The 25625-nt window shown below is 41.1% G+C and overlaps 1 protein-coding gene and 1 long non-coding RNA gene across 3 annotated transcripts in view; both read left to right on the top strand.

The window, feature by feature from the left end:
• PLA1A (phospholipase A1 member A) overlaps nucleotides 1–25625 on the top strand; it is a 54908-nt gene that overhangs the window by 15386 nt on the left and 13897 nt on the right. For both annotated transcript variants that reach the window (XM_036447457.2, XM_036447458.2), the window contains exons 2-7: nucleotides 8888–9089; nucleotides 10676–10853; nucleotides 11276–11384; nucleotides 17949–18050; nucleotides 20516–20605; nucleotides 23833–24000. In XM_036447457.2, the coding sequence (XP_036303350.1) occupies nucleotides 8888–9089; nucleotides 10676–10853; nucleotides 11276–11384; nucleotides 17949–18050; nucleotides 20516–20605; nucleotides 23833–24000 (849 nt within the window). The remainder of the gene's footprint in view (nucleotides 1–8887; nucleotides 9090–10675; nucleotides 10854–11275; nucleotides 11385–17948; nucleotides 18051–20515; nucleotides 20606–23832; nucleotides 24001–25625) is intronic.
• LOC118724336 lies at nucleotides 5810–6711 on the top strand. Its single transcript, XR_004989561.2, has 2 exons — nucleotides 5810–5986; nucleotides 6071–6711. It is a non-coding gene; the product is annotated as an uncharacterized LOC118724336 (long non-coding RNA).

The following is a 25625-nucleotide window of genomic DNA, read 5'->3' as shown; positions in this document are numbered from 1 at the left end:
TTTAGATTTGCTGATATTTTATCATAGGGTGTTTATGTCTATGTTTAACAGTGAAATTGCCCTTTAGGTTTCCTTTCTCCTTTTGTCTTTGTCTAGTTTTGATATTTGGGTTGTTTTTATAGAATGTCTGGGTTCTCCCTCCCCCTTTCTATTTCCTGGAACAGTGTGTTTAAAACGGGACAGGGAGAATGTCTCTGTAAAACTGTCTTGCAGGGTAGAGTTATGAATAGATTTAGTATTGTTTACATTCCTTTATGTTACAGTCTTACTTTTTCTTTCTTTCTTGACTATGTTTCAGCAAGCTATATTTTTATAGGACAGTGTCCATTTTCTAGGAAAATGTCTGTACTTTTAACTTTGGGGTGGATATTTAAATATGCTCCTTTATGGTTTAAAAGTTCTGCTGTATTTATATTCTCTTATTTCCCCTACATTGTTTACTTGGGACTTTCCCTTTTCCCCCCCTTACTCCATCTTATCAAAGGTAGTGTCTAATTTATTATTCTTTTCAGAGAACTAGCTCTTGGTATTTATTGTGTCTGGCAGGTACTATTCTAGGCAATAGAGTGGGCAAAATGGATATAAAAGCATATGCCTTCTCTGAAAGTATATTCTAATATGGGGAAATCAATATGCAAAAAAAGTTTAATAATGAACAAATACAGTATATGGTATATTGGAAGGTGATGATTGTAATAAAAACAAATAGATCAAGATAAGGAAAGCTGAGGGAACTGGGGTGAGGAGTATAAGCAGGTGGCAATTTAAACAGGGTGGTTAGAAGAGAAGATGGCATTTGACAAGCAAAGACTTGAAGGAGGAGGAAGAATTAGCCGTGTGGATGTCTGGGGAGAGACACTCCCCGCCAGAGAACAGCCAGGGCAAAGACCTAGAGTGGGAACCTGTCCAGGGAGAAGACCCAGGGTAAAGCAACGGTCAGGTCAGCTAAGGGCTCCTAGAGGGGTTGGTTAGATCCGTGGTCAGCAAACGGGGCTTGAGAGCCACATGAGGCTCTTTGGCCCCTTGAGTGTGGCTCTTCCACAAAATACCATGGCCTGCGGTGTGTGTGTGTGTGGGGGGGGGGGGTGTGGCGGTCTATTTTGAAGAAGTGGCATTAGAAGAAGTTTAAGTTTAAAAAATTTGGCTCTCAAAAAAAATTTCAATCATTGTACTGTTGATATTTGGCTCTGTTGACTAATGAGTTTGCTGACCACTGGGTTAGACCATTTAGGGGCTTTCAATCTTTGTTAGAACGTGGGGCTTTATTCTAAGCCTCTATGACTTGGAGGCTTTTGCACAGAGATGGGATATGATTTGACTCACTTTTTTGGCTGTTGGGTTGCAACTACACTAAAGGGAGCTATGAGTGAGAGCAGGAAAAGCAGTTGTAGGCCTGGGAGAGAGCAATGTATGACAGTCTCCCCTTTATCTGCGGTTTTGCTCTCTGATGTTTGTTCCCTGCCCTCAGTTGTTATCAGAAAATATTGAATAGAAAATTCCATAAATAAACAATTCATAGGTTTATAATGCACTTGTTTTGAGTCTCTCACTTCATCTTATCACAGAGGCACGGTGCCATCTCACACCTTCACAAGAAAAAGTGAAGGTGTGAGATGGCACCTATATACATAAAAGCCAAGCGACCAGAACAATAGGAACAACGGGTCACTATGACACATGCTGTGGCAGCCAACAATCCTGATTGGGGCCCCGATCGGCCCCCCAACCTCCATTTAGGGGCAGAGCCAGCTGGCCAACTGCCTGCTGGGGGGCGCCACCCCCCCTACTGGCCTGACCTGATCGGCCCCCATTGTCCATGCACAAATTCATGCACCAGGCCTCTAGTAGGACAATAAGATATTTTGAGAGAGAGAACTTTTATTGCAGTATATTGTCATAATTATTCGATGTTATTATTAGTTATTGCTGTTTATCTTTTACTGTGCCTAATTTATAAATTAAACTTTATCATAGGTATGTATGCATAGGAAAAAACATAGTATATAGTGGGTTTGGTACTGTCAGTAGTTTCATGCATATACTGTGGGTCTTGGAAGTAATTTCCCGTGGATAAGGGGACCACTGTAGGTAGTGAGAATGGTTTAATTGTGAGTATCTTATTCTGAGGGGAGAGCCATTCGTAGTTATAATTCTTGTTCTGTGGGTGTGAGAGAAAGGGATGAGCAGAGATGTCTCCAGGAAGTTTGGCCTGAGCAACTGTGTTGCTAGCAATGCTATTTATATTTCAATGGTTTCTTTAATTTCAATGATTTTCTTTATAGTTCGTTCCCTATATTTTATTTGGAGTTTCTGCATAGTTTTTCTTCAACTTTCTTAATTATAACATTAATTTACCTAACCTATTTATTTCCCTTCATTTACCTACTAATTGTATTTGAGGTTATGCTTATCCCCCACTATGGTTTTAGCTCTTTACTCAAGTTTTTATATGTATTGGTTCTATTGTCATTTAGATTTTAGTAAGCTCTAGTCTCTACTGTGATTATCCTTTAACCCAAAAGGGGTTTTTAAATATCCAATTGCGTTTTTAAAATAATTAGACTGCACTTTATTTAGCTAATGTCTGGATAATATTGATTCTTTGATGTTTTTGTGCCTTGCTTTGTGATGTACAGTGCTCCTTTAAAAGGACTCTCAATTCTTTGGTGGAAGATTTCCTTAGACCAGTGGTTGGCAAACTCATTAGTCAACAGAGCCAAATATCAACAGTACAAGATTGAAATTTATTTTGAGAGCCAAATTTTTTAAACTTAAATTTCTTCTAACACCACTTCTTCAAAATAGACTCCCCCAGGCCGTGGTATTTTGTGGAAGAGCCACATTCAAGGAGCCAAAGAATTGTATGTGGCTCTCAAGCCGCAGTTTGCAGCCCACGGCCCTAGAACAATAGAGCAAATTTACTCATTTATGATGTCCAAGTTTCATGCTCAACCAGAGCTCTTTAACTTTTTTTGTTGAAAAGCCAGAGGCTGGCCCTAGCCAGTTGGCTCAGTAGATAGAGCCTTGGCCTGCAGATTGAAGGGTCTCAGGTTTGATTCCTGGTCAAGGGCACATGCCCCGGTTACAGGCTGGATCCCCAGCGGCAGCCGATCAATGATTCTCTCTCTTCATTGATATTTCACTCTCTTTCTCTCTCTCTTCCGCTCTGAAATCAATAATATATATATATATATATATATATATATATATATATATATATATATATATATATTAAAAAGCCAGAGGCTGGGGAAGGCAGAACTGTCATAGTGCCAGGCATCTTTCTCTTCCATGTCCTTCGGGAGCTCAAGTTGTAGGCTGAGAAGTGTGGGGGCTTCATGCCAGGGTGTCCAGGAAGGACATACAAGAGGACTTGGGGCTCAGATGCAGAGGTGGTGAAAATGCCGGTGTATCTCAGTACTCTCTAAATATGGGGTTCCCACCATCTGCTCATGGGGCCACAACTCACTCCTCTCAGATCCACATGCTCCTTGTATATGTGCTCCCTGGTGAACTGAAGGCAGATAACTATTCCAGGAAACTAAAATTGCTATCTTCTTCATGAAGGGACCTGCACAAACCCAAGTCTGCAGTCTGGACCTCTCTAATTCTGTAAATGGCTTTGTCCCATGGCAGTAATGCGAGGCAGCTGCTAACAGTGCCATGACTGGGGCCTTGTAGCCTGGGTCAGGGTGTGCTTGTGCTGCTGCTGCTGCTGCTGATCCCTCCCTGCAAACCAGGCTGGGAGCCAGGTGCCACACCTCTTTGCCACAGAAGCAAACATGGGGTGCAATGTTGGGTATTGAAGAGGGGCCAGATTTTCATCTCCCTGGAAAGGAGGAGTTTCATGCTGCCTTTTTCAGTTCAGTATTTTTAAAGGCCCTTCAATGACCTTGACCATAAAATATCCCATTTAAACGTATCTATTGTGAGGTGCTGTAGACTGGGTACGGCTTGTGAAAGGTTTGCTCTGACCTCTGGCTAGGTGGCCATGGGCCGGGCACAGAGGCTCCAGATTGTTCATTACGATGATAATGATGGGGCTGGACTGGGGTTCAGTCCAGAGTGAGCTTCATCCCAGCCCAACTGCTTATCTTGTTGCCTGTTTTTTTTTGTTGTTGTTTTTTTTAATATATAAATCTGTGTTACTTTGCTAGAGCTCCTGTAACAACATGCCATAGACTGGATGGCTTAAACACAAAAGCTTATTGACACCTAGTTCTGGAGGCTGGAAGGCCATGGTCAAGGCGGCGGTAGAGTTGGTTCCTTCTGAGGGCTGTGAGGGAAGGATCTCTTCTTGATCTCTCTCCTCGGCTTGTAAATGACTATCTGCTCCATGTGTCCTCTCATCATCTTTCTTCTGTGTCTGTGTCCAGATTTCTCTTCTTATAAGAATGCCAGTCATATTGGATTAGGGCCCATTCTAATGGCCTGTTTTAATGTGATTACCTCTGTAAAGACCCTATCTCCAAATGCAGTCACATTCTGAGGTAACTGGAGGTTAGGACTCCAATGTATGGATTTATAGGGAGACTCAGTTTAGTTCACAACAGTATCCATTTCACCATGGCCTTTAATCTCCTATTGTTGAGTAATATTCATATTCATCTCTGACATTTTTCTTTAGATGTTAAATATTCACACATTTTTATTTCAGAAATTATGCAGGTTTTAATAAATGTATCTGATTAAATAACACTAGAGGCCGATGCACAAAATTTGTGCATAAAGAGGGTGGGGGGTTCTTCAGCCCAGCCTGCACCCTCTTGCAGTCTGGGAGCCCTTGGGGGATGTCTGACTGCTGGCTTAGGCCTATCACCAGACATCCCTCTCGCAATCCACGACCCCTCGCTCCTAACTGCCCATCTATTTGCTTCTAACCACTTTCCTGCTTGCTCCTTACTGCCCGCCTGCTCACTTCTTACCGTTTGGCTCTCAGCTCTTTACCTACTGCCCACCTGCTTGCTCCTTACTGCTTGGCTTGCCACTCCTTAGCACAGCTGTGGCGATGGGAGAGGCTCCTGCCACCATTGCTGCACTCTCCAGCCACAAGCCTGGCTTCTGGCTGAGTGGCACTCCTGCTGTGGGAGCGCACTGACCACCAGGGGGCAGCTCCTGTGTTAGCAACTGGTCGTTCCAGGCGTTCCAGTTGTTCTGCCTTAACGGTCACTGGGCTTTTATATATATATATATATATATATATATATATATATATATATATATATATATATATATATATATATATATAATATATGTAATTTAATATGTATATTATACATATGAATCTAGCTGATTTAAAATGTTTATAAGCCCCTTTTTCTTTCTTTTTTTTTTTTGTGGTAATTTTATTAATATAAGATCATCCTCTAGGGCTCATCTGCTAGCTTTTTAAACAAATTTCAAAGGCAATTTTAGTTCATTTAATACCACACACTCCTACAACATTAGCCCCTTTACAAAATAGACAAAGGAAAAATGGCTTCAAAACTGTTGTCTTAGAAATGTTACTACAATTAAGGTTGGTTCTGTATTAACTTCTATAATCAATCAGTGTGTCTTAGATTGCCACACACATTTTGATTGTGACATGCAAAATGAATCTTGCTTTTGCATGCAGATTTATCCATAGTCCCAAAACAAAAAGGTGAAATAAACATTACATTTTGCTGAAAACAACAACAGAAAACCCTTCACAGTTAATGGATATTGGAAAAGGAAAGAGGATAAAAGATTAAGGTACCCAGATTCTCAGCCCACCAATATATGAATAATTTAACAGCATTTAGCATCTATGAATGATAAGACAAATTTTCAAAGTGGAAAGATGTTCTTAAAGAGATTGATTTAAATCATTAGTAACCATCAGACTCCTCTGTATGACATCAATGTAATTTAACTTAATCTCCCTTACCAATTTAAAAGTTTTCAGAATGTATTCCAAGGTAATATTTCACTTCAAACTCATTATACATGCACTAATATATATGTGTGTGTGTGTGTGTGTGTGTGTGTATAGATATAGATATAGATATAGATATAGATATAGATATAGATATAGATATAGATATAGATATATATTCTCTATGTGTCATTTTAAATATCTTTGGTAATTAAAATAGAATAGCCATGTTGAAATTAAAAGTTTAGACAAACTATCACCGACTTTAATATATTAGTGACTAAGAAAAAGTAGCTGAAAGCTTTCGATATGAATGAACCTGACAAAAACATGTCAAAGCATGTTTAAGAAATTTGTCTGTGTTACCTAACCTTTCTATTTTGTGCAGTGAACCCATGAGAAAAGAGTATTTTTCAATAAAGTAGTGTGCCTAGTGTTTTTAAATGAAAAACAATAACTTAAAACCTCTCACTTTGGTAAAAGCAGAACATCAGTCCAAAATTACACAGATGCTGAAATGAAAGACAAGTGAAATGGGTAAGTTAATCCCATCAGTATTAAAAGCATTGGGAGAAAAAATGTCATCAGAAAAAGAGGTTATGAATAAAAATAGAAGGTATATTTCAAAATATAATTACAATCTGTAATTCTATAAAAATTGCTAGAATTCAAACATCTTTTTAATATATTTCTGGTGAAATCAAAGTCAAAATATAATACTTGGGATTTCTTCTTCTCCAAAGATGAAATTAAACTAATCAAGTAATTTGGTCTCTAAAATACTCTGCAAATTCCAATTCACAAGAAATATACATGATTAACAATAAAAGTTTATATGAATGAAAAGTTACAATTCCAGTCTTTGCTATCTCAGGAAGGTACTTTCCATGTACCACATCCATATAACAGAAATGGCAGTTTCTGAGAACACGATTTGCATTTTATTTACATTTTAAGACCAACTTTAATCTCAAAAAATCACCTCCCCATAATCTCAAATCAATTCACCTATTTCCTTTTTGCTAATTTCACTTAAACTGAAATGTATGGCTTGTCCAACAAAAACAGTGAACAAATATTTACCATGTCTGTTACATGTAACACACAGAAACAGCTTTTAACAGAAATTCATTGACCTTCCCCATGACATTTTTTTTTTACTATAAATACAGACATCCAAACAATTCTGAACATATTTTTGATATATTGGCAGTCAGCACCCACACCACTTAAAAATTAAAACAATTTGAGACAAAATTAATTGTATCTTTTACTTTAGACAATTTAAATTGAAGCTCTTTCACTAAACAAGATGGATAAAGCATGCCATTTCTCTTTTTCTTGAGATTTTTACTTTTTAGTAAAAATCACCATACTTTCATTTTGTAAACCTGAGTTCTACTTTAAATACTCCAGCCTATGTTTAAATGACAATGCCTTAAAAAATTGTGCTGCATTTTTTCTCCTGTTACCTGAAAACATAGTGTGTTTATGACCAGGTTTTAAGACATATCCTAAGATATTAGTTAGGTAATAATTGTATTTATATTTTATTTGAATTATAAAGGAAAGTTTATTTAGAAAGTTACAGACCTAGTACAAGTGAGCCAGCTGGGCTGTGCGGGCTCAGAAAACAAGTAACAAAGGCAAAAGAAGGGCCCTAGGAGCTTAGGAGAGGGAAAGGCAAAGGCAAGCCATTAAGCGGGGCGGGGGGGAAGGAGCGGGGGAAGGAGCAAGCAAGCTTAAAATTTAAATAATTTTCTTTAAATCAACCCATGTTTTCACTTAAATTGATGTACTTTAACAGAAAATTTTATATTGCTACCATAAATTGACAAGCAGTACCACTATAAATTGATAGTAACCACAGGAATAATGCCAATAAAAATTGTATTGAAAATTTTGTCTAATAAAATAATTAAAATTTAAAAAGACATATCCTATGTAATAAAGAGCTACTATGCAAATGGTCATCATGCCCTTGTGCCCTCATGCTGGGGCCAGGGTACCTGAGGCTGTGCCCCCAACCTCCTCTGGCCCTGCAGGGCTTGACAGGGGTGGGGCCAGCCAGGTCTGGGTCTCACTGGATTTTGAAGTGCATGTGGGTGGGTGGGGACTTGACTCTGGGTCCCATGGCACTCCCCAAACTCTGACAGGAGGGAGATTTTCATATACATTTTACTAACTTTTTCCATCTCTGACATTTCTATTATAGAGAGGGGGCAAATATTAAAATATTTCCTCTAATTCCCTTTTAATGTGCATGAATTTCGTGCACAGGGCCACTAGTATTAAGTATATTCTTACAAATGTCCAGGTCATGTTTACCAGTTGGCATTCTTTTACTTAATGAGTGGGTATTTTGCATTGTGACATTTAATCAAGACATTAACATGAGTAGAAGACTGTTGATTTAAAACAATTTTGAGACCCACTAAAATTAATTGTTGTATTTTGTCCTTCTGGTTGCTGTGGAAGCCTCTTTGGACATGACTAGAATCTTAGTTCTTGAAGTACAACTTTAATGCTATTGATATATGAATTTTGCCATTTTGCTAATACTGATAGGCTCCTTGCGCCTGTGGTTTCACTGGAATTATTTATTCCATTCATATTAATTTTGATTACAAATCTAACTGATGGAGGAGCTTAGGTCCACATTCTACTTTCAGGCTACATATTTTGTTTTCATAATTTGTTATTAGTGGCCCAATAGTCATGCCTGTTCACCTTGTAAGTGAACATATCTTCATCATCTTCAAGGCCCCAGCTAACCATACCATCGCTACTCCTTTTTGTCCTTCTTCACTTGCTTCCAATGAGCGAAAATTATGAGGAACTTTAACTCCTGTGGAGACCACCATCTTCTTCTGTACCCATGTTTCTTCCTTCCTTTCTAGAACTTCTTTCTGTCCTCCCAACAACAGATGACCTCACCTTGCATTGGTCTTGATTTTTTTTTTCTTTTTTTTTTTTTTTCCCCTCTAGGAGATATTCCTCCTACCGAACAGCCAAAGTGCACTGACTTCCAGAATGCCAACCCCTTCCGAGGCACCAATCTCAAAGTCCAGTTCCTCCTCTTCACCCCTTCGGATCCTCACTGTGGGAACCTTATTGAAGAAAGTAGTGACCTCCAGAACTCTGGATTCAATGTCACTCTGGGAACCAAACTAATAATCCATGGATTCAGGTAAGAGCTAACCAATCAATAGGATTGCCTGTGCTAAGCGCTAGAAAGTAATCATGGGAAGGTAGTGGGAGGTAAGGGGAGGAATGAATTGGCTCATTGTCACCAGTCCCATCCCTTATCTCCTGCTGTCTGTAAAGGTGTCGCATGTCAACATGAACATCCCTTATGTTGTTTATTCCTGTTGGTTATATATGTTATTCCTCCCTCAGCCCTTGTCTACACATGCTCGAACAATAAATATGTGTGATCTTGGACAAATCACTCCAGCCCATGGGGCCTTGGTTTCCATAAGAGAGAAAAAGGAAGTTTGTAGAGATGGTCTCATGGGCCTTTCCTCCTTGCAGTGTGGTTGTATAATTTATCTCATGGGCTTTTCACAATCACTCATGGGTAATGGCCTGGTGTTGTTTTTAAATACAGAGTTTCCTTCCTTCCTTCCTTTCTTCCTTCTTTCCTTCCTTCCTTCCTTCCTTCCTTCCTTCCTTCCTTCCTTCCTTCCTTCTTTCCTTCCTTCCATCCTTCCTTCTTTCCTTCCTTTCTTCCTTCCTTCCCTCCTTCCTTTCTTTCCTTCTTCTTTTTTTTTTTTTTTTTTCACTTCTTCCTGGGTTTTAGGAAACTTCCACTATGGGTGCTACTTCTATCCCACCCAGAGGCTAGCATTTCTCAGGAATGTGCCAGTCTCTCCCCTGGCAAATCCTACATTTAGCCACTATTCAAGGCTGAGTGTGTGCCCTCAACCTGGCAATAGCTAATAGAGCTTGGAAGCTCATCAGGCTCCTCTCTGTGTGTACTCACTCCTAGGTCCCCCAAAGCCATTTCCCTGGCAAATGCCAGTCTGTGCTCTTCTGTCCCATAAGCATGCTCTGATTGTTCCTGTGCTGTGACAGGCCACTGAGAAAACTTCTTTCCTGATCCCAATCACTTGGGAAGAAAGCATTCTGAAATTTAAAAAACCACTCTCCTTTTTTTTTTTTTTTTTTTTTTTTTTCCTCCTAGAAAGGTGCTATTATACTGCAAGTTCCAGCGTGATAGGGGCTGTATTTTATTTATTTTTTAATTTTTGCAAAGCACCTAGCACCCTGCCTGGCTCATTTGTTGAAAAATAAATAAGGGAATGGATAAATAAAAGCATCCTCAAGAAAGTACCTATTTTCTAGAATGAGAATTAAGATTGCAAATCTTAACTCTAATGTACAAATCTATCCTTTCTTTCCCACGAATCACACAAGTAAGGCCAGTGCACATGGCTTGTGTAGCTGATACTTTGCACAGAGGGCTGGGGATTAGGGGGCTGAAATGCAGCCTGCGTTCTGAGCCCAGCACGGAGCTGCAGCTACCCGGACAAGAGGCACCCTCTCATAACTTACACAAAGGCTCCCTACGTGCGGGCAGAAGCCCTGGTCACTTTGGGGCTCTGTCCTCCCTGTGCTCAAATTGCTGTGACTTACTGCCCTTGTATCCCCCTTCCCTAGACTTGACATTTTTTTCTGGGCTTATTCTGTTAACAGATGTTCCCAGGACAATGGATATTGTCAGATAACTGTTTGGCAGATAACTGTTCTATCTTTCCTTGGCCTCGTGACTAGGGCCTTAGGAACAAAGCCCTCCTGGATTGAGAAGCTCATCAGGACCCTTCTCAGGGCAGCAGACGCTAACGTGATTGCCGTGGATTGGGTGTCCGGCTCCACGGGCGCCTACTACTCAGCCGTGGAAAATGTGATTAAGCTGGGACTCAAGATCTCCAGTTTCCTCAGTGAACTCCTGGTGGGTGAGCAAAGAAATACATGAGGAGGAGATTTAGGGTGGAAGCAGAGCCTCCCAAGGGGCTTGTCAGTCTCCTCCCCGCCTCTCCTCCTCTGTATACCGGGCCCCTGCATGTCAGGTAGAGAGAGCCAGTGGCCAGCTTCAGTCATCTCTCAGAGGGAGAATGTGCTAATGACTCACATTGGGCACCAAAGGGAAAGTAAGGGGATTACCCCTGGAGCTCTCAGCAAGAGGGCAGGGGCTTACCAGAATGAGGATTCTGCCCTTCCCAACCCTCTCACCCCCTGACTGAAGCATGTGAAGCACCTGTATCATGCATGCCCAGGGCCCTCTGCTGCTAAAGCCTTAGGGGAAAGTGCAGCCTTGTGAGGCCAGGCGACTGCTGAGGCCCATATTCAATCCACTGTAAATGTCTGTTGTAGGTGCTGGGTGTGTCGAAGTCCTCCATCCACATCATTGGTGTGAGCCTGGGGGCCCACGTTGGGGGCCTGGTGGGGCATTTCTACAAAGGCCAGTTGGGATTGATCACAGGTAACATTCTTCCCTGCCCATCCTCCCAGGTTTAGAGAAAAGTAGAAAGAATGCCCTGAAAATATCTTTGTTGAGGCAAGCAGATGGAAGCATTAAACCTTGTGATGTTATGATAAAGTCATCCATGACCACTAAAATTTATTTATTGGGACACTTTTGCATAAAGTGATACTGTGTTATTGCATGAGCTCTAATGTCAGTGTAAGAGGCCATGAAGTTCTTGCTAAGCTCTACGTCTGTGATGCAAAAATATAATAAACTAGAGGCCTGGTGCACAAAATTTATGTACTCAGTGTAGGGGGGGGGGGTTGGGCGGGAGGTTGTCCCTCAGCCCAGCCTGTGCCCTCTTGTAGTCTGGGATCACTCAGGGGATGTCTGACTGACGACTTAGGCCCATGGGGAGTGAGCCTAAGCTGTCAGTCAGACATCCTTAGCGCTGTGGTGGAAGCAGGAGAGGCTCTCGCTGCCACCGTATCTGCACACGTCATTGCTACTAGTTGTTCTGCCATTCGATCGACTTGCATATTAGCTTTTTATTATATATTGTAGGATGGAGCTACTTTAAAATAGAGTCAGAGCTGTCATCTCAGAAAATCTGCCTTGCACATCTTATGCCTAAAACCTTTGGAATGTTAAAAGAGGGCAAAATAATCTTTGGACTGGGCCTTAAGCAACATTGTGTCCCAAAGAACTGTTTGCAAGGATAACAGGAAAGTAGGTATTATGACTACCTGCTGATGACTACTAGACTGAATTAAAAACATGTTTAGGATGAGTGTTGTTTTGTTAGTTTATCTGCATCAATAGAAATGCCTTCCTTCCATTGACGTAATGGTTCCTCTTCCCTTTCTCATAATTATCCCTTTCTTTGTGTCCTAATCAGGACATTATTTAGGTTTCTGCCTCAATCAGTAATTCTGAATAGCTACTCTTTATTTATTTATTTATTTATTTATAATTTTAATTTTACTTATTTATTTTTTTGCTACTCTTTTTTTTTTATATATCAAATGAACGCTTGTTGCCTTTTACTTTGAAAGATCTTTCATTTTTAGGATAATAGCTCATATCTTCTTAGCCCACTACGGAAATCACCTTTACATAATATTCTAAATACTTGCAAAAGCACAGTATGATTTATGCTTCAGGAGCTACTCTTAATCAATTAGGGGTTTGGGTGGAAATTACCATCTAGTGTAACAACTCTGAGTCATGTTCCACAAACCTCTCAGAGGAGCCTCAGTGGGATGAGACCTGCTTGCCCAAAGTGATACTCCATTCATTAAGAATGTCCTTCCTCCTTGAACTCCATTTTTCATTCCCTCACTAGCTTTCTGTGGTCTCCCAAATAAGCCAGTTGTGTTTCCAAAATTTTTATTGCTGAGAGTAGTATTACAGGTGTCCCCCCAGTTTCCTCCCCCATTGCCCTCTCCACCTGGCTCCTGCTCTACCCAAGGCCTTCACCACCCTGTTGTCTGTGTCCATGGGTTATGTATATATGCATATAAACTCTTAGGTTAATCTCTTCCCACCCCTTCTCCCTCCTTCCCTCTGAGATTCTTTAGCCTGTTCCACATTTTCTTGCCTCTGGTTCTATTTTATTTATCAGTTTATTTTGTTCATTAGATTCTTTGTTTGTTCATTTTAATTTTTAGATTCAACTGTTAGTAGATATGTATTTATTGTCATTTTATCGTTCATATTTCCTCCTCTTCTTCTTTCTTCTTCTTCTCCTCCCCCTCCTCATCATCCCCCCTCCTTCTCCTCCTCCTCCTCCTCCTCCTCTAGAAGACCCTTTAATATTTCATGTACTACTTGTTTGGTGGTGATGAACTCCTTTAACTTTTTCCAGTCTGTGGAGCTCTTTATTTGATTTTCAGTTCTAAGTGATAGCTTTGCTGGCTAGAGTAATCTTTGTTGTAGGTCCTTGCTTTTCATTATTTTGAATATTTATTGCCACTCTTTCTGATTTGCAAAGTTTCTGTTGAGAAATCAGCTGACAGTCGTATGGGCATTCTCTTGTAGGTAAATAACTGCTTTTCTTTTGCTGCTTTTAAGAGTCTCTCTTTGTCTTTAATATATGGCATTTTAATTATTATGTGTCTTGCTGTGGGCCTCTTTGGGTTCCTCTTGTTTTGAACTCTCTGCGCTTCCTGGACTTGTAAGTCTATTTCTTTCACCAGGTAGGGGAATTTTTCTGTAATTATTTCTTCAAATAGGTTTTCATTTCTTGCTCCTTCTCTTCTCCTTCTGGCACCCCCATATCCCAGAAGCTCCTTATAATATCTTCATATTTTTTGATTCTTTTGTTCCTTTTGCTCTTCTGATTGGTTGTTTTTTGCTTCCTCATATTTCTAATTCTTGATTTGATTCTTGATGTCCTCTACTCTTCAGTAGAATCCCTGTAAATTATTCTTCATTTCAGTTACTGTATCTTTCATTTCTAACTAGTCCTTTTTCATATCTTTGATTTTCTCACTAAGTTTTTTGAAGCTCTTATTAAGTTCCTTGATCATCCTTAAACCATTGTTTTGTACTCTGTATCTAGTAGTTTGCTTGCTTCCATTTCATTTAGTTCTTTTTCTGGAGCTTTCTTCTGTTCTTTCATTTGTGACATGTGTTTTGCCTTTGTATTTTGGCTGCCTCCCTGTGTTTATTTCTATGTATTAGGTAGAGCTGCTCTGTCTCCTTATTTGGCAGAGTGGCCTTGTGTATATAGTAGTTGTTCTGTAGGGCCCAGCCTTCCCAAGTCACCTGAGTGGGTCACTCTAAGTGAGCCCTTGTGTGAGCTATGTGCACAGTACTGTTGTATGTGATCCTTGGAGGAATTAAACCCTAGGCCACAATTCCTGCTGTTTTTTATAGCCCAAAATTGTGGGGATTTCTCTTCCTGGCACTGGAACCCTGGGCTGAGGGGTCTTGTGTGGGTCTGGGATCCCTTGCTCCTCATGCAGACCAACCCTCATTCTGTGCCTCCACCATTCCTATCAGTCTCAAAGTGGCTTCTTCTATTTATTTATTATTTGGCTTCTTCTTTAATTCTCTGGTTGTAGGACTTCTGTTTGGCCAGATTTCAGACAGTTATGAATGATGGTGGTTCTGTATTTTAGTTGTAATCTTGATGTGGTTGTGGGCGGATGTGACTGCCACATTTACGTGTACCACCATCTTTATTGGAAGTAACTACTTGCATTTTTAATTATATTTGTAATTTTATTTATCAAACTTTGATATAATACTTAATACAAGCCTGAATTTTTAAAAATCTTTATTGTTCAGATTATTACAGATATTTCTCTTTCTCTCTCCTCTCCCAATAGCTTTCCTCCACCTGGTTCCCACCCCACTACAGGCCTCCCCCCGCCCCACTGATCTCATCCATAGGTGTAAGCTCTTTGTCCAATTTCTCTCTGCATCCCCCATAAGCCTTTCCCCAAAAAAATTGTCAGTCAGCTCCCTTTCCACACTCTTGATTCTATTACATTCACCAGTCTGTTCTTTTCATTAGATTTTTTTTTTAATTTTTTTATTCATTTGACTTTTAGGTTCACTTGTTGATATGTATTTGTTGTCATTTTGTTGCTCATAATTTTTTATCTTTACCTTTTTCTTCTTCTTCCTCTTCTTAGAGAATACCCTTCAGCATTTCATATAATACTGGTTTGGTGGTGATGAACTGCTTTAGCTTTTTCTTGTCTGTGAAGCTCTTTATCTGACCTTCAATTCTAAATTATAGCTTTTCTGGGTAGAATAATATTGGTTGTAGGTTCTTGCTATTCATCACTTTGACTCTTTCTTGCCATTCCCATCTGGCCTGCATAATTTCTGTTGAGAAATCAGCTGACAGTTGTATGGGTGCTCCCTTGTAGGTAACTGTTTTTCTCTTGCTTCTTTTAATATTCTCTCTTTGTCTTTTGCCCTTGGCATTTTAATTATGTGTCTTGGAGTGGTCCTCTTTGGATTCCTTTTGTCTGGGCTTCTCCGGGCTTCCTGGACTTGTAAGTCTATGTCTTTCACCAGTTAGGGGAATTTTTCTGTCATTATTTCTTCAAATAGGTTTTCAATACCTTGTTCTCTCTTTTCTTCTGGCACCCCTATAATTTGGATGTTGATACGCTTGAAGTTGTCTCAGAGTCTCCTTACACTATCTTCATATTTTTTCTTTTTGCTTTTCTGGTTGGGTGTTTTTTGCTTCTTCATATTTCAAATCTTTGACTTGATTCTTGGGATCCTCTAGTCTATCATTGACTCTCTGTATATTATTCTTTTTTTTAAAAAAATATATATTTTATTGATTTTTTTACAGAGAGGAAGAGAGAGTTAGAAACATTGATGAGAGAGAATCATCGATCAGCTGCCTCTTGCACACCCCCTACTGGGGATGTGCCTGCAACCAAGGTACGTGCCCTTGACCGAAATCGAACCCGAGACCATTCAGTCTGCAGGCTGACGCTCTATCCACTGAGCCAAACTGGTTTCGGCATCTGTATATTATTCTTTATTTCAATCAGTGTATGCTTAATTTCTGATTGGTCCTTTTTCGTATTCTTGAAGGTTTCACTAAATTTCTCGGAGGTTTCTAGAAGATCTTGAGTAACCTTATAACTGTGGTTTTGAACTCTATATCCAGGGGTTTGCTTTCAAATTTCTTTCATTTGTGACATGTTTGTTTCTGCATTTTGACTGCTCCCTGTGTTTGTTTCTATGTACTGGGTAGCTGCTAAGTCTCCTTGAGTTGATAGAATGGCCTTGTGTGGCCATTCTATAGGGTAACCTATAGGGCCCAGTGGCTTAGCCTCCCCAGTCACCTGAGGTGGACACTCTGGATGCACCCTTTTGTGGGCTGTTTGCACAGTCTTGATTGCTGTAGGTATCACTGGGAGGAATTGGCCTCTAGGCCAACTAGCTGTGATTACCAGTTGTGTCTATACTGAAAGATCTATTGCACAGGAGACACCCTTATGGGGCAGGACTTGCTTCAGTGGGGCTTTGGTGCTGTCCTTTAGTCTGTCCTTTAGTGTGTCTCTTAAGGATGTGAAGAGTTGTAATCAGTATGGTCTTACTCTGACCACTGGGTATACTGGCTCTTGGATCCCCAGGGATGTGTATGGTCAGCCACTGTCTGGGTCTGCCCAGCAGGAGCTACAGACACATCTGCAGATTACTCCTTTTTGTATGGGGTTTGGAAGTGCCTAGAGGAGGCCTAGCTGTGAAACAAGGCTGTTGCTGCTACCAGGCCTTGGGCCTTCTTTTGGAATCTCTGGAGCTCTCTAACCCAGCTGCAATTTGACAGGTTTTAGTTGGGGAAAGGACAGGCTATTCATATGCAATAGCCTCTGTGCATAGCTTGGGTGGGGTTGTAAATTGGGTGGGGTGGATTCTCTGGGAATCACCAGAGTGGAGCAAACAGAAATGGCTGCCAGTCAGCCCTACACCAGAGAGATCTCCTTGTCCCACACTCCCATGCAGGAACAATGATCACTGTGAGCACCTCTGAGATAAAGCAGCCCTCACGTTCCTATGCCGATGCCAGACAGTCCAGTTTCTTCCTGTATGTGTCTGGGTCCCCCAGAGTTTCACCGGGAACTGAAGTTCAGAGTAAGCAGTAGCTTGTATGACCCTCCCAATTAAAAGAGCAGCACATCCAGGTACCAGCACTTTCACCTCTACACCTTTTTCCAGTCTCAGTGCGCTTTCTTCACCTCTCTAGTTGTGGAACTTCCAATCAGCCAGCTTTCCCGTGGTTCTGGGTGATAGTTGTTCTGCCTTTTAGTTGTAATTTTGATGTGGTTTTGTGAGAGGCAGCCAGTATAGGTGGTTAGCCAAAACCGGTTTGGCTCAGTGGATAGAGCATTGGCTTGTGGACTGAAGGGTCCTGGGTTCAATTCTGGTCAAGGGCATGTACCTTGGTTGCGGGCACATCCCCAATGGGGTGTGTGCAGGAGGCAGCTGATCAATGTTTCTCTCTTATTGATGTTTCTGACTCTCTGTCCTTCTCTCTTACTCTCTGTAAAAAAAAAAAAAAAAAAAAAAAAAAAAAAAAAATAAATAAAATATATATTTTTAAAAAAGTATAGGTGGTTATCTGTGCCACTATCTTGGTTCTCTCCACTACTTGGATTTTTGAATCCTTATCTCAGGGTCTGCTTTTTGGGAGGGAGAGAGAAAGGGGTCCAAATTAAGACATAGGGATAGTAATATTTCCTTCATTATGTTCTTGTGAGGAATAGAGCGTGTAAAACTGCTCAGCAGATGGCCTGGTACATAGTGGCTGCTCAAAAATTATACTATTGTTGTTACTCCATGAGGATTGGTATCACTCACATTAACAAATGGTTGGTGTTGTTAAGCTTATTCTAGAGCCAGAGAAACTGGGTCACTAAGAGGTTAGAGACAGTAGAACAGAGGTTCCCAGGTATGGGAGTTCTGAGTTAGTTCTCTACTCTTGGATTCTTGTTGGGGGACTCTGAACCAAAAGGGCTGCCAAGGTAGGTGCGTGGTGGACCTGGGAGAGTTCCTGTGGCTGAGGGGAAAGGGGCCTTTGCCATCAGTCTGTCCTTGTAGGCCTGGACCCTGCTGGACCAGAGTATACCAGAGCCAGCCTGGAGGAGCGCCTGGATGCTGGAGATGCCCTCTTCGTGGAAGCCATCCACACAGATACTGACAGTGAGCTGGGAGTTCCTCCTGGGGTGGGAGAATGAGAGCAGGGTAAGGGCTAGGGGGCTGCCATATCTCTGGGTGGCCCTGGGCAGATTCCCTCTCCTGCTGAACTTCTGTTGCACAGCATCCTGCAGGCTCTCTCATTTTGTTAGCACTGAGATGAATGGTTTTATTTTTAGCTAGCAGCAGGCCTGATATATATTTTTTTCATCAAAATTACAGCTAGCAGGCAGGCTTTCTCAATTCCCCTGCATACTGCAGGGTCTTTCATTTTCTTAGTACTGAGATGAATGGTTTTATTTTTAGCTAGTCTCACTCTCTGATTCAGCATCACCCTGTGCTGACATAGTGCCAGTGTGGGCACTGCTGCTTGGCTGACATATGGGAAAGTCATGCTGCTTTTTCAGGGTGATTGTGCCTGGCCCCGGGGGTGGGGAGAAAATGGAACATTCTACTCCTGGGTCAGATTCTCAGGCTCCCAGGGTTTGAACTCAGTTCTTCAGTCCACTGAAGAGTGAAAAGTCCCCTCTCCAGTAGTGACAGGCCCAGGAAAGAGTCCCAACTCTGAATCCACTGTGACCAAATTAAGCTCTTCTAACCAGTTAGAAAGGGAGTGGGCATTCATCCTCATTTTAACTCCCTATCACATGCCATGAATCTGTGCCAGGCTCTGTGCTCAGCATGGTGGGTAAAGGAAGAAATAGCATCTGTCCCTACCAAAGTGTGTGCAGTTCAAGTGAGAGATGTCCATGTCTCAAACCCTTTGCTCAGAAACCTTCTTCTAGCATCCAAGACTCACTGATTGATGATTCTGAATGAAACTCATACAATCACAGTGTTCAAACCTCTCCTTCCTTCATCTCACAGGGAGGAAATCAAAACCCATAGGGCTCTCCCTAAATTTGTCCCTAAGTTTGCTAAATAGGTGATGGATTAGGTCTCTATTCACCTGAGCCAAGCCTTTCAGTGCCTCTTGAAATCAGAGCCTCTCCTTAATGTGACCAAAGGAAATAAATCATTCCATTCATCCCAGTCTTCATTGAGCTAAGCAGTAGACACAGAACACTGCAGTGAACAGACATAAATTAGGCCCCTGCCCATGTGGAAGTTACAGGTTAACTGGGCAAACGTTCACTCATTTATTCCTTAAATAAGTATTTATTAGGCACTCACATGTGCCAGGTGTTCTGCTGGATTGAGGATGCAGCAGAAAAAAAGACAGGTAAAGGCCCTGCTGTTGTGGAACTTACATACAAATAAATTGTCAAGGTATTTACACATTGTGATTATGATAAGGAAGGGTGATTTGGGTAGGCTGTCTCCATTAAATGGAATTATTGAGGGCAATCTACCCAAAGACATATTTGACCTGAGACTTTGCAGATGTGAATGAATCAACCCTGAGAAGAGCTGGGAGAAGACCAATTTAGTTAGAGAAGATAGCCAAAATGAAAGCCTGGATGTGGGTGGGGGCAGGGCTAAGTGCAGTGAGTGAGGCACTGAGTGAGGTTGAAGAGGAGGAAGCAGAACCAGTTTGCCATGGCAAGGAGTTTAAATTTTCTTGTATGATCAGTGAGAATAGGACGTGATTGGATATCCTTAAATGATTACTGTGGCTACTATGCAGGGAATTGACTTGCAGGGGAGCCTTAAGAGAAGCCTGGAGGCACATTAGAGGGTGTTTGCAGTAAGACTGAGAGGTGATGGTGAGAGATGACAGTGGCAATAGAGACAGAGAGAAGCAGAAAGATTCAAAATATATTTTTGAATATATTTTGAGCTGACCAGACAGGTGATGGGATAAATGTAGGGAATGAAAGAAATAGAGAAATCAAGAATAACTTCTAGGTCATTGCTTAATACCTGGATAGATGGCATTAAACACATAATACACAATCAATTGCTTACAATAATGATAGATGATATGAAGAAAATTTGTGTCTTTGGTAGCTGGATCCAACCCAATCTGAGGGATCACACATGGTCATGATGAAGAAATGAAGTGTATAGTCTCTCAAACCCCCCTCTCTTTAACCAGGTCATATTTCTTCTCTATTAGGAGAGTACAAAAATATGTGGGAGAATGTGCAGATGTGGCCCCAAACATATATATTTGAACTTAAATAGAAATAAAATTGAAACTATTCCACAAGGAAACTTACCAAGCTTATAACATTTACTGATTTATTAAAACTTATGTTAAGGATTAGTTTTCTTGATTTTCATTAGGCAAATATGAGCATCCTCTTAGGAATTTATTTTGTGCTTCCTGTCAGCAAACCCTCATTAGAAATCTAAGGGTTAGTTCTGCATTCTCATAGCATGTAGGAGTGAGATGGTTGCTCATTCAGAACACAGAGTAGGTGGGCTCATGAGGTCATATCTCAGGCTCTGCTGCCAGTTGACTCTGCTGTGGTATCTGGCACTATGCCCCTGCAGTAAGATGGTAACGGGCTTCTGTCTCTTTTCAGACTTGGGTATTCGGATTCCTGTTGGACACGTGGACTACTTTGTCAACGGAGGCCAAGACCAGCCTGGGTGTCCCACCTTCATTCATGCAGGTCAGAAAGCCACAGAGAGTAGGTGTTTGGCTTCTCCAGAGGCCAGAAGTCACCAATATTCTTTGTGTTGAGTCTGCTAGTGTGGGCCTCAGAAGGTCTTCCTTCCAGTATCCTTTGCTGTGTCCCATAATGTCTTATCCACTCCAAAGACATCCACTCAATAAGCACTTATTGAGTGGATGTCTTTGGAGCCGAGGAATTCTGAGGAGAAGTGACTAAAATTGAAAGCCTTCCACATACATACCCTGCCCTCCCCACTTCTTAGGCACTGCCATGGCATAACATCACTCAAGGCAATAATTTCTATTCTTCTTGGGTCCTGCTTTGTGGCAAGAGTCCAGACTAGCTACATCCTTTACAGACCTAGTTGTGGAAGAAGTAGACCAACATGCCCAAAGCTAGGTAGACAAAGGATCAGTTAACAGTGACCATATTCCCAAGTGCTGAGAACCAAGATCAACAGTAATTAATATAAATTGGAGAAGTCTGGTCAGAAGGCTGAATTGGGCTCTTTGATATTGACAGGGTGAATATTTGCATTTTATTACCTGCTGCTGACTCAATGGCCTGAAGCAAACTCCCCAACCTGATAATCTTACTGTTTACTAAACATTACCATTGTTTGCATTCCTAAAAGGCAATTGTGTGTTCTAGTAAATAAAAACAGATGGGAATGGAGACTCAGTGGAACTTGGCTACTACAGCTAAGCTTTCCATAGCTTCCCTCATAATTTCCAAATTTATATTTCTTGTCTTGTGTATTAATTTGTGCGCCAGCCCTTCCTCCAAGCCTTTGAACCCGAGGCCATGCTGGCTGTGGCTTCACACCCAAACTTACTAAATTTAACAGTCTTCCAAAACTCTTTTCAAGATAATCTTCTTGAGTACATCAATAAACATACATTTCTTCTTTTCTAAATGAAAGTATGGTAGCAACCATACTTAGGTAAAAACTGCTGTTTGAATTTTAACCCTGTTATTCTGGCTGCTGCATTTACTTATTTGCTTAAACTATTAGAGTAGTTACCTCAGCTTCCAGATTGAGACCTGGAAGCTAAGGCAATTTTCCTGTGCCTGTGGACCAGGACTCAGTAGTTCCAGGAGTTGAAACTGCAGATAACTTTTAGAGATCAAATTTGCTCAGCTCTGCTTCTGTACTATCTGCTATCGCAAGATAGGTCCACATTCCAATGTCCAGCAGGAGGTGGCTGGGAACAATCCTGCGAGCTGTTCCCAGCCTTTAGAATTTAGAACAAAGGAACATTTTTGTAGTGAAGATCTTTAAAAGGACTGCCTACACCTGGAATGGGGCAGTCGTGAGTGTGGACTCCACCTGTGTGTGGTGTTCTTGTGGCCATCCTGGCCAGTTCAATAAATCCTTGCCTGCTTGTTGTTGTTGTTGGTTGTTTCTTGTTTTTGTTTTGTTTTATCAATTAGCAGCCTCCTGTGGTCTTATTTTGACTCCAGGGTTCAACCCCACAACACTAAATATATTTTTATGAATGTTCTTTTTGAATATACACATGTTCATTGAATATATTCTTAGCATTTTAAAAAAACATTATATTTGTCAAAAGTTAAGTATTAAGGGTTGTTTAGTCTTCTTATGAATATATTGAATAAACTATCAACATTTCATATAGGAATTTTATCCTGATATCTGTTGACTATTTTTTTTAGTTTCTTCCTGGTTTACCAAAGTTTTGATATTTTTATTTTAGGGATTATTTCAACAATTGTATTGAATAACCACTAATCAAATTTACTGATTTTCCAGCTTACATATTTCCCAGCAATTTTGATCAGATGGGATAGTATGGTTTTAATGGCTTTTGAAAATTTCTATGGCATCTAGTTGGCCATTTCTCATTTATTCTCCATAATTTGAGAGAATTTATTGTGGGGTCGAACCATGGGAGGCTGCTAATTGATATTAAAAAAAAAAAAAAAAAAAAAAAAAGCAGGCAAGGATTTATTGAACTGGGCAGGACAGCTGCAAGAGCACCACATGCAGGTGGAGTCCACACTCACAACCGCCCTGTTCCAGGTGTTGGAGGTCTAGACCACAAAAATTTTCCTTTGTTCTAAATTCTAAATTCTAAAGGCTGGGAATGGCCTGCTGGACATTGGAATGTGGCCCTATCTTGTGAAAGCAATTTTTATAGAAGCAGAATCAAGCAGAGTTAGTAATCTCTAAAGGTTATCTGCAATTTCAACTCCTGGAGCTACTGAATCAGTGGGAATCAATCTCCTGTGGTCCTGGTCCACAGGCACAGGAAAATTGCCTTAGCCTCCAGGTTTCTGGAAGCTCAGGTAACTACCCTATTATTTAAGCAAGTAAGTAAGTGCAGAAGCCAGAATAGCAGGGTTAAAATTCAAACACCAGTTTTAACCTAAGTATGGTTGCTACCATACTTCACTTTAGTTTGTCTCTCCCAGCACCCTGTTTCAGCTAGAAGGAGGTTGGCCATAGAGCATCCCAACCGGGGGGCAGGGGAGTGGGGGATCCACACACAGCTCAAACTTGGTTGCTGATTTCAGGGTTGGGGGTGGTGGTGTCCCAAGGGGAAGGGAGAGTTTGAAGATGCCTGAACCCTGAAATTTTGGCTCTTAGCTCCAGCCAATTCAGCTAATATGAGTTACTGCAAAAATTTAAATAGTTAACAAAAACAATAACAAGAAAATCGAGTTTTTGGTACTTTTGGCAAAGTGAGCATATCAGTTAGTTGGCCAGGTGAACCCCAGCACATTGGCTTCAGAGGTTAACTATGAACCGCTTGCTACTGACTCCTTTGATAGTCTGGTTACTGGGTTGGGTTTAATGAGATTGTAATTTTTTGTAAAAAAAAAAATAAAAAAATTGGTTGTGTGAGTGATGATGAAGGTAAAATGTGCAGACAAGGTATCCATTTTGAGAAGTGGGATTAGAATTGCCAAGTCTGTATGCTCTCATTTTATAAAAGAGAATCAGCATGATCATAGAAGAATGGGTCTCAAATTCAGTAATTTTCTCCATAGAATAAGCATTGGTATCTTTGTAAAATGAAAATGAAAAGAAAGAATGCAGTAACCATCTATTCATCATCTTTAAATGTGACTCAGGGGACACACTGTGTATATATAGCCTGCTAGAATAGAAAATTCAATATAGTTATGGTAAGTAGCATGAGGGAGTTTCCCTTTGCCTCTAAACTGAAAATGTGGTTGTGTTTCTTTCCCCTGTTCAGGCTATAGTTATCTGATCTGCGATCATATGAGGGCTGTGGACCTTTACATCAGTGCCCTGGAGAATCTCTGTCCCCTGATGGCCTTTCCCTGTGCCAGCTACAAGGCCTTCCTTGCTGGACACTGTGTGGATTGTCTTAATCCTTTTCTGCTTTCCTGTCCAAGGATTGGTAAATGCTACCTCTTTGTTTCCTTTGACAATTTGGGGGAAGTTCAAGTATTGCTAGTGGTCTCTGCTTTAAGTCCTGATCTATGGCCAAGAAATCTACCCAACTGTGATAAAGAAAATGTAATTGATGGGGTGTTCAGCCTTTTTTAACCCGGAGGATGACATTTGGCCCAGTGTCCCATCCCTCACGCTCTATACTGCTGCTTGATGCCATACTCACCCTGCACACACCCTTCACATACACACAGCCCATCATCCCCTGCAGGACCAGCCTCACAACGCTCTCTAGAAACATTGCTATATTCCAGAGCCTCTGACTCCACTTACAAACTGGATGCTTGACAAAGGTGTTTTTAGTTGGTCCAACCATTCTTGAATTCCTGATAGTCCCTTGGGGTGGGGCACAGCCACTACTGGTCTCAGATAGACCTAAACTTTCAGAGCCAGTTTAACCCATTATTCTACTAAGGATGAAGACTTGGGAGCATTTTCCTGTTTATATACTGATTCTAGACCTCCCCTCAACTCCCCCCAAAATCTACCCCTCCAGTGTGATCTCTCTCTAGAGTGGTATTTGAATGAACTCTGGCTTCCTCCTTCCTTGTGGCCATACCTTACTGGTACTAGAAAGTCTGATGCAGAGTGATAGGGAGATCAAAGTTCAGATTCTCTGGTCTTACAGACCAGGATTTGAATTTCAGCTTCTCCACTCACCAGCTGTGAAGATAGAGCCACTTCCCAAGGTGCTTTGGGGAAGTCCCTAAGATTGGCACACATGGCCCACTTTTAATGTGTGAGGCTGTGGTGGCACATGTGCCAGCTGGAGGGGTGTCTAATTGCTGACCAGCTTAGGCACGTTTCTGCATGATCCAGGCCAGCCTGAGGAGAAGGGCTCAGGGAAGACTGAGGGATCTGGTGTGGATTCACCTGTGCAGATCATTATTGGAAACACCTTGTGGTTATCTATCCAGAATGAAGGGCTCCAGGAAAAACTCTGGGAAGTGTAAATGGTTCCTTCCCCTCCTTCTCTCTCCCACTTCCCACCTCTGGCTTCCACTCTGAGCTGCAACAGCCTGGCATTGCTCACATGAATGAAATTGATTTAATCTTGACAAAATGGTAACGTAGGGCTAGCTTCCCACAATAAAGCAAATTAACATTACTGTCTACTTGTTGGGCATATGTCATGATTTCCCTCAGATATAACAGACAGGCTGGTGTAACAACCACTTCTCTCACAACAGTCTCATCTCTCACTACACTTTCACTGACATGGAGCACCCCGGGAATGCTAACTATTGTACTCCCAAGAGCATTGTATGTTTCCTTACTCTTTGTGCCTTTGTTGGAACTGTACTCTCAGCCTAGAATACCCGTCCCAACTTGTCAACCACTATTCAGGTCAAACACTTCCTGTGTTACTACTACACAGGATGTAAATGTCATTAAACAACGGTCATATAGATTGTTTTACAAGTTGGAGACATAATTTCAAATTTCTTAGAAATACTTCCTGAGAATGGACCAGGTGATCTAAACTTCTTGTTTGCTTGTGTGTTCATCCCAAACTGGTCTGAGTTGCATGTATCCTGGGACTCACCATAGGGCATGGCATGTAATGAGCAT

This window comes from Pipistrellus kuhlii, unplaced genomic scaffold (assembly GCF_014108245.1).
Source record: "Pipistrellus kuhlii isolate mPipKuh1 unplaced genomic scaffold, mPipKuh1.p scaffold_m20_p_2, whole genome shotgun sequence".
In the NCBI taxonomy this organism is placed as follows: domain Eukaryota; kingdom Metazoa; phylum Chordata; class Mammalia; order Chiroptera; family Vespertilionidae; genus Pipistrellus; species Pipistrellus kuhlii.
Note: the sequence above shows the minus strand (reverse complement) of the source record. Positions and strands in the feature narration are given on the sequence as shown.